At 33.1% G+C, this 18,444-nt stretch overlaps 1 protein-coding gene across 2 annotated transcripts; it reads left to right on the plus strand.

Annotated features, from left to right (window-relative positions):
* Nucleotides 1-254: 254 nt before the first annotated feature.
* On the plus strand, nucleotides 255-18,333 carry LOC138322013 (phosphatidylinositol N-acetylglucosaminyltransferase subunit A-like). 2 transcript variants are annotated; one of them, XM_069266074.1, is made up of 13 exons: nucleotides 255-633; nucleotides 1,977-2,097; nucleotides 2,852-3,008; nucleotides 3,896-4,018; nucleotides 5,064-5,239; nucleotides 5,372-5,487; nucleotides 5,923-6,030; nucleotides 6,551-6,657; nucleotides 8,519-8,601; nucleotides 9,006-9,091; nucleotides 9,209-9,392; nucleotides 9,945-10,044; nucleotides 13,716-18,333. In XM_069266074.1, the coding sequence occupies exons 2-13, from the start codon at nucleotides 2,081-2,083 to the stop codon at nucleotides 13,812-13,814; spliced, it is 1,356 nt and encodes a 451-aa protein (XP_069122175.1). In that variant the 5' UTR covers nucleotides 255-633; nucleotides 1,977-2,080; the 3' UTR covers nucleotides 13,815-18,333. The 2 variants fall into 2 exon arrangements, with proteins under 2 accessions (XP_069122175.1, XP_069122181.1); XM_069266080.1 differs by lacking the exon at nucleotides 255-633 and adding an exon at nucleotides 650-827.
* Nucleotides 18,334-18,444: the final 111 nt, after the last annotated feature.

An 18,444-nucleotide genomic window follows, 5' to 3' on the forward strand; every position in this document is an offset into this window, starting at 1 on the left:
TTTTCATCAACCAATGTACGTAAGTTGATACAATGTTCCATGCATTTTTTTCAATATGATTTTGGTACAGAGCTGTTGGACTATTAAGTCATTTCTGGAAATAAAACACTATTAAAAAGTCTGAACAGCCATAGCTTGAACAACTAATATTGAACTAAGGGAAGTAACTCATATAGATCAGAAGTGACCCGTCTCTCTTGTATCCTTGAAAACCGAGAAAAACTTGATTAGTGCAGTTCATATACATAAACACGTGTTTAGAGACACGACTTGATAATAATATAAAATGAATGAGTTTTTTTTTTTTACAGTTCAGGAACATGTACAGTTTACTATGTATTAGGAAATAATGAAAAACGACGACCTTTAAAGCGCAATATCTGATGCAATATGATTTGGAAAATGTTCTATGAAAATTCCATGTAGCACGATTTTTTTTTAGTGGGATCAATTTTTTTTCTCGTTCGTAAAGAGTGTTCTTGCTTTCACTATGCTTTTTTCATGTTAGGCATAACGTTAAGCTAACAAATCTTTTATTACGATGATCGGAACTCTCCTGAATTGAAGTTAAAAACCAACGAATGTTATTTCCGGGTAAACTTCTGCATTACACGCGAGTCCGAAGGCGAACTGGTGTGTATTTTTCGTTACATGAGGTTGTTAAGCTTAAAAACATGAATTATTACTAAGGTTTAAGCCTATATTTGACCTAAATAACTTAATATGAATTTTTGGCTCGCTCACTGCTATAAGCTTAAGTGAGGTTGCATTGCGTACCGGTTTGTCTGCTGCATCGATCACTCAGATGTGCAGGTAGAGGTACTGCGGTAAGGACAGCTGGTTAGTTTTCAACGATAGTCAACACAAAGTGTGACCAACATGACAGAATCCATCTACATGATATGAATTAAAACCACTAAAGGGATGTCAATGTTAAAAGGGACTCTAGAATTAGTGAGGAAAATATACATTTAATGTAGGTACCGGTAACTTCGGTAAGGTATTCATGTACATTTCTCATCAGCCCAACATCATTGGAAAGCTAAAAATGCCTATAGTGATAAATAGTAGTATTTACATTAATGATACACGATTTAAAAACTGGTGATTGCTTAAAATCCTTAATAGTAAGTCCTAGGTTTATATATGATAAAACTTTAAGTCCTAGGTTGATGGTAGAAATTTTGTTGCATGTTACCTATGTACCTATATGTTGTGACACCAGCCTGATCATGATCTCAGGTAAGGTGTCACCTTTAAAAATGTGGTAGTAGGGTAGGAATTAATAAGGGAGAAAAGTAGGATGTTGGCCATGACCACAGACCACAGGTTTACGACGCGCTAAAAAAAATACAAAAAATATTGAATTTTTAGTTTTTTTTTTTTGCGCATCGTAAACCTGTGCACACAGACATAGGCCTGTGTGTCTAGAGTTATACACATACATGTATATGCAGTCAGTGTATCCCCATGTTTTCAGTATGTATGTGTCTGCTGTGCCAATTACATATTCAGCACAATTACACAAATGAAATGCAAATTTACTGGTTGAAAATACAAAAAAAAAGATTAATCTAGATGATAACAGTATTTAAATATAAAACTTAACAACCTTCCTCTAGTACTTTCCCATTTCTAGTTGGCTCTTCAGGAATATGATAAGACATTATATCATATATGCATATGTAAAACACTAAAACAGATTGATAACAGTCATAAGTATTCCCTAAGGCTAGATCTAATTTATGCACACTTTGTGTCAACTTATAAAATTATGTTCATGGATCAAGAGTACCTGCTAGGAAGTGATCAATATATAGGGCATGTAAAATATCACTTGTTTGAACAGGGATTACAATACCATAAGAATCAAGACACTTGAAAAGGAGATGATATTAAGTATGTAAAGCATCCAAATTATATATCAGAGTCCTAGCTGGTTCTTAAAACTAAACTAAATGTTCATTTGTCTTCAGATTTGTAAGTGTAAGTATCCAAGATGCCCTGACAAACACTGCTTTATCCATTGATCCTGGTCATGGAGTTGTGAGGAACTGTAGGATATCACCAAACGGAAATAATGAAGCATAATATTTGGTTTGTTTTATATTCTTTAATATCTTGTTGAGTTAATCTAAAGCCTAGTAGAGAAACAATATTGAGTCTCGATCTACAAAAGTGTAAATCTGATACCTTGGTCATTTTTGGACAAAACATTCTGAAGGTTTCTGATGTTGAATCAAACTTTTATAAAATCCGATATGGAAAGCTATTTATCACTTAAGATATTACAGTGCGGTATCATTTTATTATGAAATCTGATATGGAATGCCATTTATCACTTAAGATATTACAGTGCAGTATCATTCTATTATAAAATCTTATATGGAATGCCATTTATCACTTAAGATATTATATTGCGGTATCATTCTCTTATGAAATCTGATATGGAATGCCATTTATCACTTAAGATATTACAGTGCGGTATCATTCTATTATAAAATCTGGTATGGAATACCATTTATCACTTAAGATATTACAGTGCGGTATCATTCTATTATAAAATCTGGTATGGAATGCCATTTATCACTTAAGATATTACAGTGGTGGTATCATGCTGTTATCAAATCTGATATGGAATGCCATTTATCACTTAAGATATTTCAGTGCGGTATCATTCTATTATAAAATCTGATATGGCCCACTTATTTAAGATTTAATTGTTGTTTAATTCTATTATCAGTTCTGATATGTGCTGGCCCATATCAGATTTTTAATAGCTGGTGCTGATTTAACATAAGAAACCTTTGAATCAGGGAAGATCTATTACCAAAACTTTTGTTATTTACAGTATGGTGTCTGATTTTTTCTTCCCAAATATGGGAGGAGTGGAAAGCCACATTTACCAGCTGTCACAATGTCTTCTGGAACGTGGACACAAGGTCATTGTAGTGACTCATTTCTACGGGGATAGGAGAGGAGTCCGATACCTTACAAATGGCCTCAAGGTGATAAATGAAATAAGTTTAAACTTTACTCTGTTAGCTTTAATTGTAGTTCCATTCCAGTAATTTTTCTTCATTTTCATACTATAAATTAAGTAATCTAAGTTGCAAAAAATTTTCATGTTCATGCATGTTTTCTTCGAACTGTAAAATTTGAACTTCATGAAACAAATTTTGTGATCTGACTTAAACAAGTGGATATACATGTACTTACATTGTACATAGTATATATTGTGTACATTCTTTTGTAAATAGGTACATATATATTTTACACAATGCCAATTGGCATACTTTGCTAACATTATCAGACTGAGAAATACATTTTATTGCAAATTTATGTGGGTTTACAAAGGGTGCTTGTGTTGTGTCTTTGGCTGCAATGCTTCAGTGAGATATAGCACTACACAAAAGGGCAAGAGTCACACTATTGCAGATAGGCACATCATAAATATACCACTGTCTCCTAGAATACACATTCACTTCATGCACACACCACATACAAAGAGGTAATCCTTAAATAACACTGGCTGTTTTATATAGGACATTATTAATATAATCAACCAACCAAATTTACCTATTTACCAGTGGGGATATTTTATTATCTCGATTTATATTGATATGCTATATAATTATATACAAAATTGTATCTCTGATTAAGTTAGATATTCTTCTGATTGGGTAGTATGCAATAGAAAAAATATTACAAAGTATAAATTAAAATTTTGATGACATACTGTAATTGTTGCTCAACTACTAGACACTGATTTGAGTTAGATAAATGATAATATAAAGTACTTTGTATTTTTATATATTTTTACAGGTTAATTACTTAATGTTCTGATTAGATATGAATTTTATGAAATTTTTTGTATTTCTGTATAATTTTACAGGTTTATTATTTGCCATTTCCACCTTTCTACAACCAAGCTATCTTGCCGACCATCTTCACCACATTTCCACTGTTGAGGAACATCTTCATACGAGAAAACATCACAATTGTCCATGGCCACTCAGTAAGTGACGGGTGTACTTTACCATCATGATCAATACAAACAAAATTTCGGATGATTTTATAACTTGTGTTGTAACCTGACCTTTATTCAGTTATACATGTAAAGTTATTGCCTTTGATGATTATTTATCTTAAAGATTGGACCTTTCGGTTATGGTTTTCAGCAACAGTTTAAACATATACATGTATATAATGCATTTCCAATCTAGATTCTATCTTAAATGTTTTCACAAAATAAATCTTTAAAGAAAAACTAGGGAAAACATATTCCTATCAAACTGGAATCTAAACTGGACAACCAACAGCTCTATTGACTGAGCTAATGAGACATGCTCTATCATCTGAATGACAGAAACCATATATAAATATTTGATATCATAAGCCACAACAACCACTATCAATTCATAAATTGTTAAATATTTTATTTAAATCATTATTCTTTGTATTTTAAAGGGACAAATCAGTGGAGTACTTCATAACCACAAAGCAAAATGTTACATAAAACTATTCATGTTCTGCATTCATTTACAATAAAAGAAAAAAATATTGACAAAATTCATGCCATAGGAAACAATTTTTAATTTTAAACTATACAAACAAGAGGTACTATGTGTTTGCTATACTCATACCCAAGTCAGATTACCTTCAGGTATAAATAGCAGCAAATACTGACCCCGGAGCCTCATTAATTAGAGAAAGTTACTTTTCAGACAAGATCATGCATCTAAAAAGGTAAATTCACTACTGGTAAAGCAATTTTAGTAGTTGTAGAGTGTGGGTTTGATTTGGCTTACAAGACGTTGCTTATTCACTAATTTGTAACGGCAGCGATTGAGCTATTCATCACATTGCATAACCACAGTAGACATTTGTGGGCAGGTCAAAGTGATAACAACTACTCCAGTTTTCTTTAGCTCATTAATGATATTTAAACATAACTTTCAATACTTTCTTAGACTCTGTTGCCCCTTTAATTGTCTTATACTTAGAAATTCTATGTTATAAGAAATTGATATTGCACAGCTCTGTCATCATGTGGTTTCCAGGCATTCTCAACTCTCGCTCACGAGGCCATGTTCCATGCCAGGACTCTAGGGCTAAAGGCTGTCTTCACTGATCATTCACTGTTTGGATTCGCAGATGCCAGCTCCATTCTCACCAACAAAATCCTCCAATTCTCATTGGCTGATTGTAATCATGTGATATGTGTTTCCCATACAAGGTTTGTATGTATATGTTTAAATAGTTGTACATTTTGTTATTGGTTATTCTCTGTTCAAGTGTTTCTTTTGGCATACTGTTATTCCAGTTTAAATAAGACAATATAAATGTGTTTTTACTTAATCCTGCACAGTAAAGAGAACACAGTATTAAGAGCTAGTCTACAGCCAGATATTGTGTCTGTGATACCTAACGCTGTCGATGCCACCATGTTTGTTCCTGACCCTACAAAACGTCACCTCAGCAAAAGTAAGAACACAGTTTGTTTTAAAGGTCACAATGGCCTTCTACATGGATATCTAGATCTCTTGGTTTGATTTTACTCTTGAGTAATTATTTTAATTCTATGCACAGTTATGGCACCTATGTTCTCTATAGGTATATAGCTCAACTCAAATATCTCATTATGCATTTCAATTCCAAATGCTTCATGAATATGTTAGAATTTGATAGCATCAGAAATAACCATAATGTTATAGAGAAATGTTATATTAAGATGCTCCTTACTCTGTGTCTACAATTACTTTACCTACCAGCTTCATAAATGTTCATTTTAGATTGTTGACCACCTGTAAACTTTTCACATTCGGTACTTCTCAAATCCCACCAGTGGTATCAATAAAAACTTCCTTTAAACGATTCTGGCCAACCTTTATCGTATTCCTAATGTGACTTTGGTTTCAGTTACCATTGTAGTGGTGAGTCGTCTGGTATACCGGAAAGGAATGGATCTACTGGCTGGTATTATACCCATCATCTGTAAGAGACATCCCGATATCCAGTTTATTATAGGTAATCATATTGTACAATGATCAGGTCCCTTCCAGTAATGTGTTACAATGATGAATTACTCTTTGTCATATAAATGCATTTTGTGCCTCATACTCAACAAAGATATTGGTATTTGATAAAACATTGTAATGCACCCTTATGAGGCTTGGTGAAGGTATGCATAAGTATCATAAGCTTATGAATTCTTCATAATTTTAAAGCTATATTATTGTGTAAATGGAGTTTAACAGACTTCTATATAATCTGATGTAAACCAATAAACATCTGAAAGCAAAACTTAGCAATTTCAACTTCTGTAACAGTTAAATCTATATATATAAAGAAATGAAGCAAAACAACTACAGTTTTCTTAAAATAGCTACTTTTCAGTAAAGACGCATGAACATTAAAAACTCTTAGAGAATGTTTCCAGCATTTTATTTTCTGCTGGCTAACAGCAGATATTTCATAATAAACAGACTTTTTTTTTCTTCATTTTTGTTGCATTAGATAAAGGTAGTCGTGTATGTGTATTTATCAGGTGGAGATGGTCCTAAGCGGATTTTATTAGAAGAAGTGAGAGAACAATATCAGCTACTTGACAGGGTCACTTTATTAGGGACCCTAGAGCACACAAAAGTCAGAGAGGTAAGCTTAATACTACTGTTCAACGGTTGTTAGGTTGATTTCAAGGATGAGCTCTGTGGTTTCACTAGGGAGATCTCACTGTTAATGGGGAGACCCAATTGTTATTGGGGAGATTCCATTGTTACTAGGGAGATCTCATTGTCACTAGGGAGATCTCACTTTTACTAGGGAGACCCCACTGTTATTGGGGAGATTCTACTGTTAACATGAAGACCCCACTGTTATTGGGAAGATCCCACTGTTACTAGTGATATCTCACTGTTACGAGCTAGGCAGATCCCACTGTTATTAGGGAGATCTCACTATTACTAGGGAGATCCCACTGTTACTAGGGAGATCTCACTGTTACGAGCTAGGCAGATCAAACTGTTATTGAGGAGATCTCACTATTACTAGGGAGATCCCGCTGTTACAAGGGAGATCTGACTGTTATTAGGGAGATCTCACTGTTACGAGCTAGGCAGATCCCACTGTTATTGAGGAGATCTCAATATTACTAGAAAGATCTCACTATTACTAAGGAGATCCAACTGTTACTAGGGAAATCTCACTTTTACTAGGGAGATCCCACTGTTACTAGGGAGATTCCACTGTTACAAAGGAGATCTCACTGTTATTGGGGAGATCTCGCTGTTATTGGGGAGATCCGACTAGTACTAGGGAGATCCTACTGTTACTAGGGAGATTCCACTGTTATTGGGGAGACCCCACTGTTACTAGGAAGATCTCACTGATACTAGTTAAATCCCACTGTTGTTTGGAAATCACACTGTTACTAAAGAGATCCCACTGTTGTTTGGAAATCCCACTGTTACTAAAGAGATCTCACTGTTGTTTGGAAATCCCACTGTTACTTGGGGGATCTCACTGTTACTAGGGAAATCCCACTGTTATTGGGGGGATCCAACTGTTACTAGGGAGATCCTTATGGTACTAGGGAGATCCTACTAATATTGGGGAGTTCCCAATTTTACTAGGGAGATCCCACTGTTACTAGGGTGATACCACTAATACAAGGGTGACCCACTGTTATTGGGGAGATCCAACTGTTACCAGTGAGATCTCGATGTTACTAGGGATATCCCACAGTTATTCTGGAGATTCCACTGTTATTGGGGAGATTCCACTGTTACTAGGGAGATCTCAGTGTTACTTGGGCGATCTCACTGTTACTAGGGAGATCTCACTGCTACTAGGGAGATTCCACTGTAATTGGGGGTATTCCACTGTTACTAGGGAGATCTCACTGTTACAAGGGTGATCCCACTAATACAAGGGTGATCCCAGTGTTGTTGGGGAGATTCCACTGTTTCTATGGATATCTCACTGTTACTAGGTAGATACCACTGTTACTAGGGAGATCCCACTGTGTTTTGATTGTTTCTGACACATGTAACCTAAAAAGACATGTCTCATATGAAATATTGTCATTTTTTGACACATATTTCCTGCAATATGTGCTTTAAAAAAAACTAAAAAAATCAAACGTCATACAGAGTGTGTAATTGTGCTATGTAACTATTTTTGTAGTTGATGTCTGATAATGTTTTAATTATAGAAGGGAGATAACTCTTTATTATCAATCTTGATTATTTTTCATACCTATTAACTGTGAAAGGGGAAATCTTTTTAGAAAAAGTAATGATTTGAAAAAACTTAGTTAAACCGTATCGTTCTTATTAACAATAACTATTGCAAGTGATATGAATACAGATACCATATGATATCAGAATACATGCAATCTAACTAAAAGTTAAGATTACATTATAGCATTGCCAAGAAAGTTTATAAAGAAGAAGTTGAGTTATCCTGGTACATTTTAAGTATTATATTCATGTACTTCATTCTTGTGTTTCTAAAGGTTCTAGTTCAGGGCGATATTCTGGTGAACACTTCCCTGACTGAGGCCTTCTGTATAGCTATTGTAGAGGCTGCATGTTGTGGGTAAGTTAATATTTACATCATACATTGTGGACTTTAAGCAACATCATACAAGACATGATATATAAGATACCTCCTGTTTTAGTGTTAAGAAAATCCTATATTGTAAATAGTACTACTAAGTCTTTTATTATTCAGAGCTTTACTATTATAATCCTGTGAGATTTTAGTTTCAAAATTTGATGTTGTATACATCATTTTGTAATTATATTGTTATTCGCATATCCCCAAAGAGTCTTAGGTCAGTTACAGATTTCACAAGTATCGTTTCATGGAAACCCACAGGCTCTGGTGTGTAAAAGTATCGTTGAATGCCGACCGTAATGACATTGTTGTGAAGTTGTTACACATCCTGTCCTATTGAAAATCAGATTTCCTCTTTACAACTTCTATTTCTTATATGCCAGATTACAAGTTGTCACCACCAGAGTTGGCGGTGTACCAGAAGTGCTGCCACCCGATCTTATCTACATGGCTGAACCCACCATGTCAAGTAAGTATATATATTATATTATTGTTTGATTAACAGTGATATAGTAATGATAAAACTTCTATGATCTTAGCTAGATATATTGCCGACCTGACTTCCTTTTCATTCATGATTTTGAAGGTTTACTTGCATCAGTTGAGCTAGCCATTGAAGATCGTCGTAAAGGGAGGGAAGTACCACCGTTTGAGGCCCACCGAAGAATTATGTCCCTTTATACGTGGAGAAATGTAGCCATGAGAACAGAGAGAGTGTATGATATGGTTTGTTGTGAAGAACCCAGAGAGACATCAACCAGACTAAAAAGGCAAGTCTATTGAGATTACAACAAGTGTGTTGGGGTGTGTGAAAGAACTGTGTGGTTAAGGCTTACATTGATTTGTTTTTTCATGTTAGTCATGAGTATTGCAAAAGAATTAGTTTTAGGCAAATCAAGATGAAGACAAATCGTAATTTAGATTTCAAGAATTCTTTCCATATCTTCAGAGAATCCTTTTCTTAAGAATATTGGAAAGTTTTCATGAAATTATTATCTCTGACACCAGATGGTATGGCAAAAAACATTGAAGTCAACTCACAACATAAATCAACACATTTTGTTTTACAAATTAATGTGTATTAATTGTATATGTCAGTGTTTTCAAAAGTATTTGTTAAGAATATATTTAAGAATATATTTTAGCCTCCTGGCATTTGAGATAAATTTGTAACAACAAAAATCCCAAATTCATGTTCTTCTACTACCTGTATTTAATGCTGTATAATTATGATTCCATTTCATTTTGCCATATGTTGTTTTTCAGTTACTTACATGTCATGGTAGACAATTCATTTAATTATTTTATGAATTATTTTCCAGTTACTACCAATGTGGCTCTCTAGCAGGAAAGCTGTTTGTCATTGCAGCAGTGATCAATATCTTTCTGTTATTTGTTTTGGGGGTAATACAACCCGCAAAGGTAAGTCAATTTTGGTTTGAAACATTGGCACTATTAGTTACAGAGTTTGTAAATGACCCCCAAGTTTATTTTGAACCATATTTTTACATATTAGGTCACTAAAAAACTGTGTAATGAATTTATCTTGTTAAAGCTCCTTTCAATTAAAGAACTGCAAAATGCATTATGTACCCAATATTGAAAGCAAAATGACTCCAAATGTTAGCAAATGTTCTCCTCGTTGAATAACTCAAACCCATTGTCATGGTCCATTTCTGTTAAATATTCATATCAATAAATAAGATACTAAACAAATATGATATAGATTTTGAATTATCAATCACACATTTTGTTACCATATCTCTTGAATGCTGTCATCACAAAGCATTGCCTGAGCACCATCTTGTTAATGATGTTAGGGGCAAAGAATAACAATTCCATCGTCCAAACCCGATACAATATCTACTAACCTAATACATTTATGCTTATATCTTGGATATCACATAACATCATTTTAACCAATAAGAATACAAGATCTTTGTCTAAGGCTGGATAATAGCAGTATGATGGCCGTACTGTTAGGTACATGATTAACTAAAAAAAAAACCTTAGGTTATTTTTCATGCTTTTTGTAGGATCATATAGTGTAAACCATGTCCATCTAGGCCAATCCTTTTCACTTTGTCCTGTCTCTCACATTCTGTTCCATTACAATTGTCCAGTTCTGATCTTTCTAAGTTCTGTATTTATAACATATCGGAGTCTGTTCCATTACAATTGTCCAGTTCTGATCTTTCTAAGTTTTGTATTTATAACATATCGGAGTCTGTTCCATTACAATTGTCCAGTTCTGATCTTTCTAAGTTTTGTATTTATAACATATCAGAGTCTGTTCCATTACAATTGTCCAGTTCTGATCTTTCTTAGTTCTGTATTTATAACATATCGGAGTCTGTTCCATTACAATTGTCCAGTTCTGATTTTTCTTAGTTCTGTTTTTATAACATATCAGAAACTGTTCCATCACAATTGTCCAGTTCTGATCTTTCTTAGTTCTGTATTTATAATATATCAGAGTATTTATAACACCTGTAATGTGTATAGCTCAATTATAATGTAAAATTATCAGTTGAACAGCAGAGAATCTATTGAATAAGTATTGGGTGTTTTAGATACAATTTTAAATATCAAATATATTATCATTATGTGAAACTATATACTTCACTAAAATTGATTTCTTTATCCCTAGTTTGTAGCTTTGGTGTTTTGGTGACTGATTATCCATTTGAAATGATATAAAACACAGCTCCAGCACCCCTCTAGTGTCCCTGACTTTTTAACCACTCTGGGTACTGGTTTGGTCTGATATGGAAAATAAACAAGCTCTCAACATGCTGTTTTATCAGGATAGTGTCACAAATATAACCTCTCGTTCCAAACCTCAAGAAGTTGTTACCTTGTTCTGATCAACTCTCTACCAGGAAGTACTTAGAACTTTGGTTATCATACGTGACTACCTCATGAGTCATCATGCTATATAATACCTGCCAGGTGTGAGAAGAAAATATCAATATATTCTGTTATCTGCCATACGATTGAGGTATCTAGTACACATGTATGTGCTACTCTAGTTCAGTGACACATAAATAAAATCTTTGTGAGCTTAAGCTTAGAAATCTTAGTATATGACCAACAGAAGTACACTGAAATAAAATAAGATCTCTTTGATCTGAAACTAAAAAAAGTATTGCAGCTTGAGTTTTAAGATTGCTTAATCTTAGACTTTGTCAGGTAGTGGGCTATTCAGATCGCTTTTCGTCCGTGGTCCGTCCTTCCGTCCTTCCGACCTTCCGTACGTCCGTCCTTCCATCCGTCCGTCCTTCCGTACGTTAACAATTCTTTTTACCGCTATTTCTCAGAAAGTCCTTAAAGGAATCTCTCTCAAATTTTTATATGTAGGTTCCCTATGGCCTTTGTTGTGCATATTGCATTTTAGGACCAATCAGTCAACAAAATGGCCGCCAGGCAGCCATCTTGGATTTTGATAGGTAAAAATTGTTCCCGCTATTTCTCAGAAAGTACTGAAAGGATCTCTCTCAAATTTCACATGTCGGTTTCCCTAGGGGTCTAGTTGTGCATATTGCATTTTAGGACCAATCGACGAAAAAGATGGCCGACAGGCCGCCATCTTGGATTTTGACAATTGAAGTTTGTTACTGCTAGTTCTCAGAAAGTACCAAAGGGATTCTTCTCAAATTTCATGAACAGGTTCCCCTAGGACCCTAGTTGTGCTTATTGCGTTTTGTGAACAAGATGGCCGAGAGGCCGCCATCTTCGATATTGATAGTTGTAGCTTGTTAGCACTATTTCTCAGAAAGGTATGATGGAATCTGTCTCAAATTTCATGTGCAGGTTTCCCTGGGTCCCTTGTTAGGCATATTGCATTTTGGGATCGATTGGTGAACAAGATGGCCAACAGGTAGCCATTTTGGATTTTGATAATTGAAGTTTGTTACTGTTATATATCTCAGAAAGTACTCAAAGGATCTTTCTCAAACTTCATGTGTAAAAATATGTAGTAAAAGTTTGAAAAAGCAGAGAAAAGATCCCTTTTTCGTTTGTCAGACATAGATCATTCTTTGTTGGGCGCCAAGATCCCTCTGGGATCTCTTGTTAATTCATGAAACTTACATGAAAGAATCATGCTAATAAAATAATTCCTGTTGTTCTTCACAACACCGACTCCTTTCCTCCTCCTACAGCCCCCAAAAATAGAGTTGTACCATAATAATACAATATCTATACATGTACTCCAAAAATACATGTGGCCTGAATGTAGTAAGGTACATATTTATACTGTGGGGTGACAAAAAGGAAAAACAGAAATAGTATTGTTAAAAAACTGTGGTTATGGGATTTGAAACCTTTATCAAAAAATTGAAAAAAAACAAACAAATTAAGGTATTAAGTACAGTGTACATATGTACTTTTTTTTACTTCTTCTCATGTTCTACCTGTGCGATTTGGCTGAAACTTAAATGAAATGATCCTGATATGGTTCCGACAAAGTTTGTTATTTTTTTCGGGTTGATTCAAAATCAAAGATAGCCGCCACAGCCTCCATCTTGAAAACACATATTGAACTTCTTCACATGTTTTACAAGTGCAGTTTCTCTTGCAGAAACTTGCCTGCAATGATACTGACATGGTCTTGAGTGTTTTTAGTTTTTGGGTTGTTCTCAAGTCCAAGAGAGCCACTATGACACCATGTATATATAAGATTGTTGCTTAGGTTGTCAGACAACGGTTACAGCCCTTCAATAGGGGCTCTTATAAGTATAAATATCTGGTGTGTCATACTTTAATGTAGTCTACAGATTTAACTCATGATACTCTGTTGTATATGTATGTATTTCAATATGTGACCTACTGTATTTCCATGAATTTTTCTTGTATGTGATACTGTAATTACTTGTAGTATTTTTTGGCTGTTTTCACTAGACTGAGAGGCAAGTGTTTTCTGAGCAACCCGACATTTTACCTTCTGAGTGTTATGAGATTACTAGAACCAATATCTTATAGGCTTTATGAGACCCTCTCACTTATCATAAATCATAACAAATGAATTTTCCTTTCTTACCATGAATCTATTTCAGACTATAATTAGAAAGACATTCCTTTCTGTGTTGCAGAATATTGAAACTGCTGCAGATTTTCCAAGGCCATCATCAAAGCATAGGACTTTAACAAATGACCATATAGTGAAGCACAAAAAAGTTAAATATTCATGATAATTGCATAATTTAGTGTCTTTCATATTTAATTAATATGCAGTTGTTGTGTCTTTGATAGTCTTTTTACGACCTGTACAAAACCTATGTCTAATTGTTGAGAAGTTGATCAGTAATTTGTTTTTATTTTTTTTGACATACTTGCCGTAGACATTGCATATAAATTGCATGTATTGCCAGTATGAACATAAGAAACCATATAATTAGCATTATAACATATGGGCATACTTTTTACCAAGAGCAAGTAAAATATTATTAATTACCTTTTTTATCAGACATAAATTGGAGTTAATTGCTAATAGTAAATTGATATTTTTATTGCCGGATTATGATATCTTCACAGTCATATCTCAAATGTTAATTTTTTTATGTGTTGTTATATTCTTGAGCTGATGTCAACATTCAGTTGGTGATGTGAGCACACATTTTTTTATATAAATAATGAGCATATGATGACATTTAAAACATACTACTGGTAACTTTTTACATGTAAGTTACATTTGTTTTTACGTTTCGCACAAATTGTTGAAAAGATGAGAGACTATTTGTATGTGAGTGTCTTTAGAAAACAAATTTTGTTTCTTTATATTCTCGTAATTGATTTTTATTCTCAGAAAAAAATGTAGTCAACATATGTTTTGTAAGGCTGCAGTTATCAGCTGAAATATTTACCTGTGTGAATAAACACAGATTTCACAACATTTAGGCAATGGACAATACAAAAACTGTCATTGATTAAAACGGGTTTTACAGAATTAGATAATCGACAATGATGAAAATAGATGTACTGCCATTGACTATGCCAGTTATTTTCTTTCTGTGTGTGAAATTTCACAATAATTATGTTAACTCTAGATCTAGACTCATTTTAATAACAATTAAAAAGCATGACATTAATGGTGAAGAAATCCACTAACGAATATGTACATTTTGTATCTCCATATTGAACAATGACTGAACAATGGATCTATCACCTTCTGAGGCCAAATAATCATTGAGTGCCAAATCGTTGCTACGAAACCATGTACATTTGTATAATGTTGTATCTATACTCTTTTACTTTGGGTATAATTTACATATTTATTGTAATTGCCACTATAAACTGTGTATATGCTGTGTGCTGAACTTTCCAAAACGTTCAGCTGGGTATTAGTTTTGATAGGCAAATAACTTCTGAAGATACACAGCCAAGTGTCAATTGTTTGGTGTTGTCTCCCAAAATGAATGTAATATGTATCTACCCACTCTAATCTTTTATTTTTACTTGTGATTTTTTATCTCGTATGTGAAAAACAAATAGTATCTTGCCTATGGTTTGCAAACATCAAATGTTTGCATAATTATTGTATTGGTCTGTATTCAAGCTGAAATATTTTTTGCGATTTATGTATATTTTCGGCTATTTGGATAAAGAATGATTTAAAAAATGATTATGTTTTTGATGTCAAGTCCAGCATTAAATTTATTAAATTTCAATATTTGAATATTGAAGGGAATAATCATTATATGAAGGTTGAACAGAGATTTATTTCATGATATACCAAGATATTCATGAACAGATTGTTTTGCAATTGTTCAGAATTCCTTTTTCCTCACAAAAGCTTGAAAAGGTTTCAAATGGACAAATATTAATGTCTCAATAACAAAAGCAATAACTTATATTAATTAGTGTAGATGAAATCATTAATGTAAAACGTTTTCATCAAAATAACACAATTGTATTCTACCCAATAAGTGCCCCATTCGTATACTCGTACCTCCTTCTTTTGAGGAATCAAGTTACTTTCCTTGAATTCAAATCATTACACTATCAAATTCAAACTGAAAATACGAATACCATATATATTCTTTCTGTGGCTTACTTTTTCAATGCTTTTGTGAAATGTCTAAAGTTGGTGTTGATAGGCGAATCTTCAGTTTTCATATTTTAACACCTTGGGCGATTATTACACGTGCACGGTTCATATAATGTTTTCAGAATATTGTTTTGATAGATCTGATGAAATTCAGTCGTTTTTGTAAGATAAAAATGTTTGATATTGTTTATCTAGTTCATTCCCACACATTCAGTATGTAGATGTATATCTAAAGTAAAGCTGAGTTTTAGAGGTGTTGGACAATCGTAAAATACATTTATTGGCATAGAGATACATCCATTGAGATAAATATTTTATTAAAATTGATTTTGAAATATGTATCAATAAGATATCAATATTAACATTTTGTAGCGATGGAATCTCAAAATCTTTACATTGTAATAATTTGTGAATATTTCTCTTTCATAATTGACCAATATAAATGTTACTAACTTTTTCAGCCTAGTAATTTTACGAGGTAAATGATTTCATGTTTTCTTTGATGGTATAAATGTTTTATTCCTCCAGTTTGAACACAAAGCTCTCATACCTTACAAAATTTATTTCCTATTGAGAAATATCTGAGATTTAAAAGTGATGAAAAGAAAGCATCATTGTTAAAAATTATGGGACGACTTTATGCTGAAATCATATTGATAATGGAATTTAATGACATTGGGGCCGCGACAGATTTGTTGTTAGAAAAGTCATAATATATCATTTTTTTCTAATCATTAGAAAAACGTGCTTATTCAGTTATTGATTCAGGCGCTGTTGTCAAACTATACTATGCTATATTTTGTAAGTCGTAATAATTTAAATTTCTGTATTATCGTGTTTGTATCTAAGTTGAATTAACCTTATTTATCTGAAACATCGATAAAGAGTTTAAAGATGCTCCACCGCTGACAAATTGTATTTTTTCACTATCAAAAACAACAGCAGAGGATTTAGTATTTTTCTTCAGTTACAAAAGTTACTTACTTTACACCATTACCGCCGTTGAAAAGTTTGAGCTTCTAATTTTACTTCAAGTTAAAAATATAAAAAATAATTAATTGCATCCCGAAAAAAATCCGTGGTACTATATCCTATATGGAATGAAGTACTGATTGCGCATGACCCAAAGGCAAAACAAATTATTTTATATTGTTTTTTGTGTTAATTAGACTTATGTATACACGATTAAACACTAATTATTGTTTAAATGATGAATATCATTTATGCTCTGTCGGCGGTGGAGCATCTTTAAATGCAAGACGCGTGAATTAAATAAACGTCCGTCCACGTATAAAACAAGTTCCCCACAGCCAAGTTACAAATTGCATGGTGACATAAAAATCTTTGCTTTAACAAAGGATATTCACACTGTTGTGAAACTATTTTCCGAATTTGAAATTTATTGAAAAAAAATAAAATAATCAAATATAATATTGTTAAGAGGCATGAAAAGAATTTCTACACAAAGTGTAATACGTACCAAATGTATATTTCTTCTATTCTGCTACGTCGATGACACGGTTACGGAATTAAATTGTAGTCACCGTTTTAAGCAAAATAAAATTTAATTTCTTATTTTGAATTAGAACATCATGATACTAATTAGAACAGATCACTAATTGGCTTATCTTATGACACAATACCTTCATTTTAGAATATTATTGTTTCAAGATATTTGTTCAATCGCTACAAACATCATCCGCATCTTGATATTATGTTCGAATTGAAATTATCATTAACAAATATGATCCATTCACTGTTCGATTTCATGTTACAATTCATGTAAGAGTAGTTCAGATTTTGCCTATTTCATGTCTTATTGTCAAATTGTTTAGTGATTTTGTTGTTTCCAATCATAGCTTTTAGATATATAATCAGTATATTTAATACTATTTGCACTATTTATGTATTTGGTAATTGGGCGAAAATCAAAATACCTCATGTTTTCTCCGCCGTGAACCCATTGTTCCCGCCATATTTTGATCGGAGGAATACACAATCAAGTTTATTTGTGTTCCCTGAATACTATTTTATCATGTATTTTTAGTATTTTGATAGATCTATAACAATTGTTTATTCCGATGATAATTCATGTTGAAATATTAATTTAAGTTCATTGTATTACATCCGAATTGTAATACTATATAATAAATAAATGATTTACCTATTGAATGTAATATAATGTATTATGTTTTGATTGAACAAATGTACATATATTATAGCAAAATCCGCATTATATCCAGCTCAGTGACTTCGGTGCGCAACACACTTTGTCGAAATGTAGGTTGCTGTAGGTAAAAAAGTATCTCAAATATTTTTGTATTTTCAAATGTGCTCACAAATGCTCTCACAAATGAACATTTCTTATTCCATATTTGCATATAACAGAGTAATCTGCCGTTACGGGTAGATATTGATTATGACGTCATGGGTTTTTTTTGCGAGCGTAACGTCATACTTTTCGGAAAAAAAACGACATGAATTGCGCTCAGATAATAATGACGTAACAAACGATAACTACCCGCAAAGGAGCTAACTCTGTAATATGCAAAGACGGAAAATACTCGTTGTAGTATTTCAGTAACGATACATGGATTTATAAGTGTAATGCGTCGTTAGAACGAATAGAAGCTAAGAAAGTACCTCGATGTTATATAGAAACCTATTCACCGATATGCATATGTTTCCGTACTTAACCGACAGAATTGGATGCGTTATTGTCAGGTAATCAAACAAAAATATCGTTAAATCGTTCCTTGTATACATTCATAGAT

Source organism: Argopecten irradians, chromosome 1, assembly GCF_041381155.1.
Source record: "Argopecten irradians isolate NY chromosome 1, Ai_NY, whole genome shotgun sequence".
Lineage (NCBI taxonomy): Eukaryota > Metazoa > Mollusca > Bivalvia > Pectinida > Pectinidae > Argopecten > Argopecten irradians.

Coding starts and splice junctions, on each gene's coding strand:
- LOC138322013 (XM_069266074.1), top strand. Junction 4,019..5,063: donor CAATTGTCCATGGCCACTCA/GTAAGTGACGGG, acceptor TGTGGTTTCCAG/GCATTCTCAACTCTCGCTCA. Junction 6,658..8,518: donor AGCACACAAAAGTCAGAGAG/GTAAGCTTAATA, acceptor GTGTTTCTAAAG/GTTCTAGTTCAGGGCGATAT.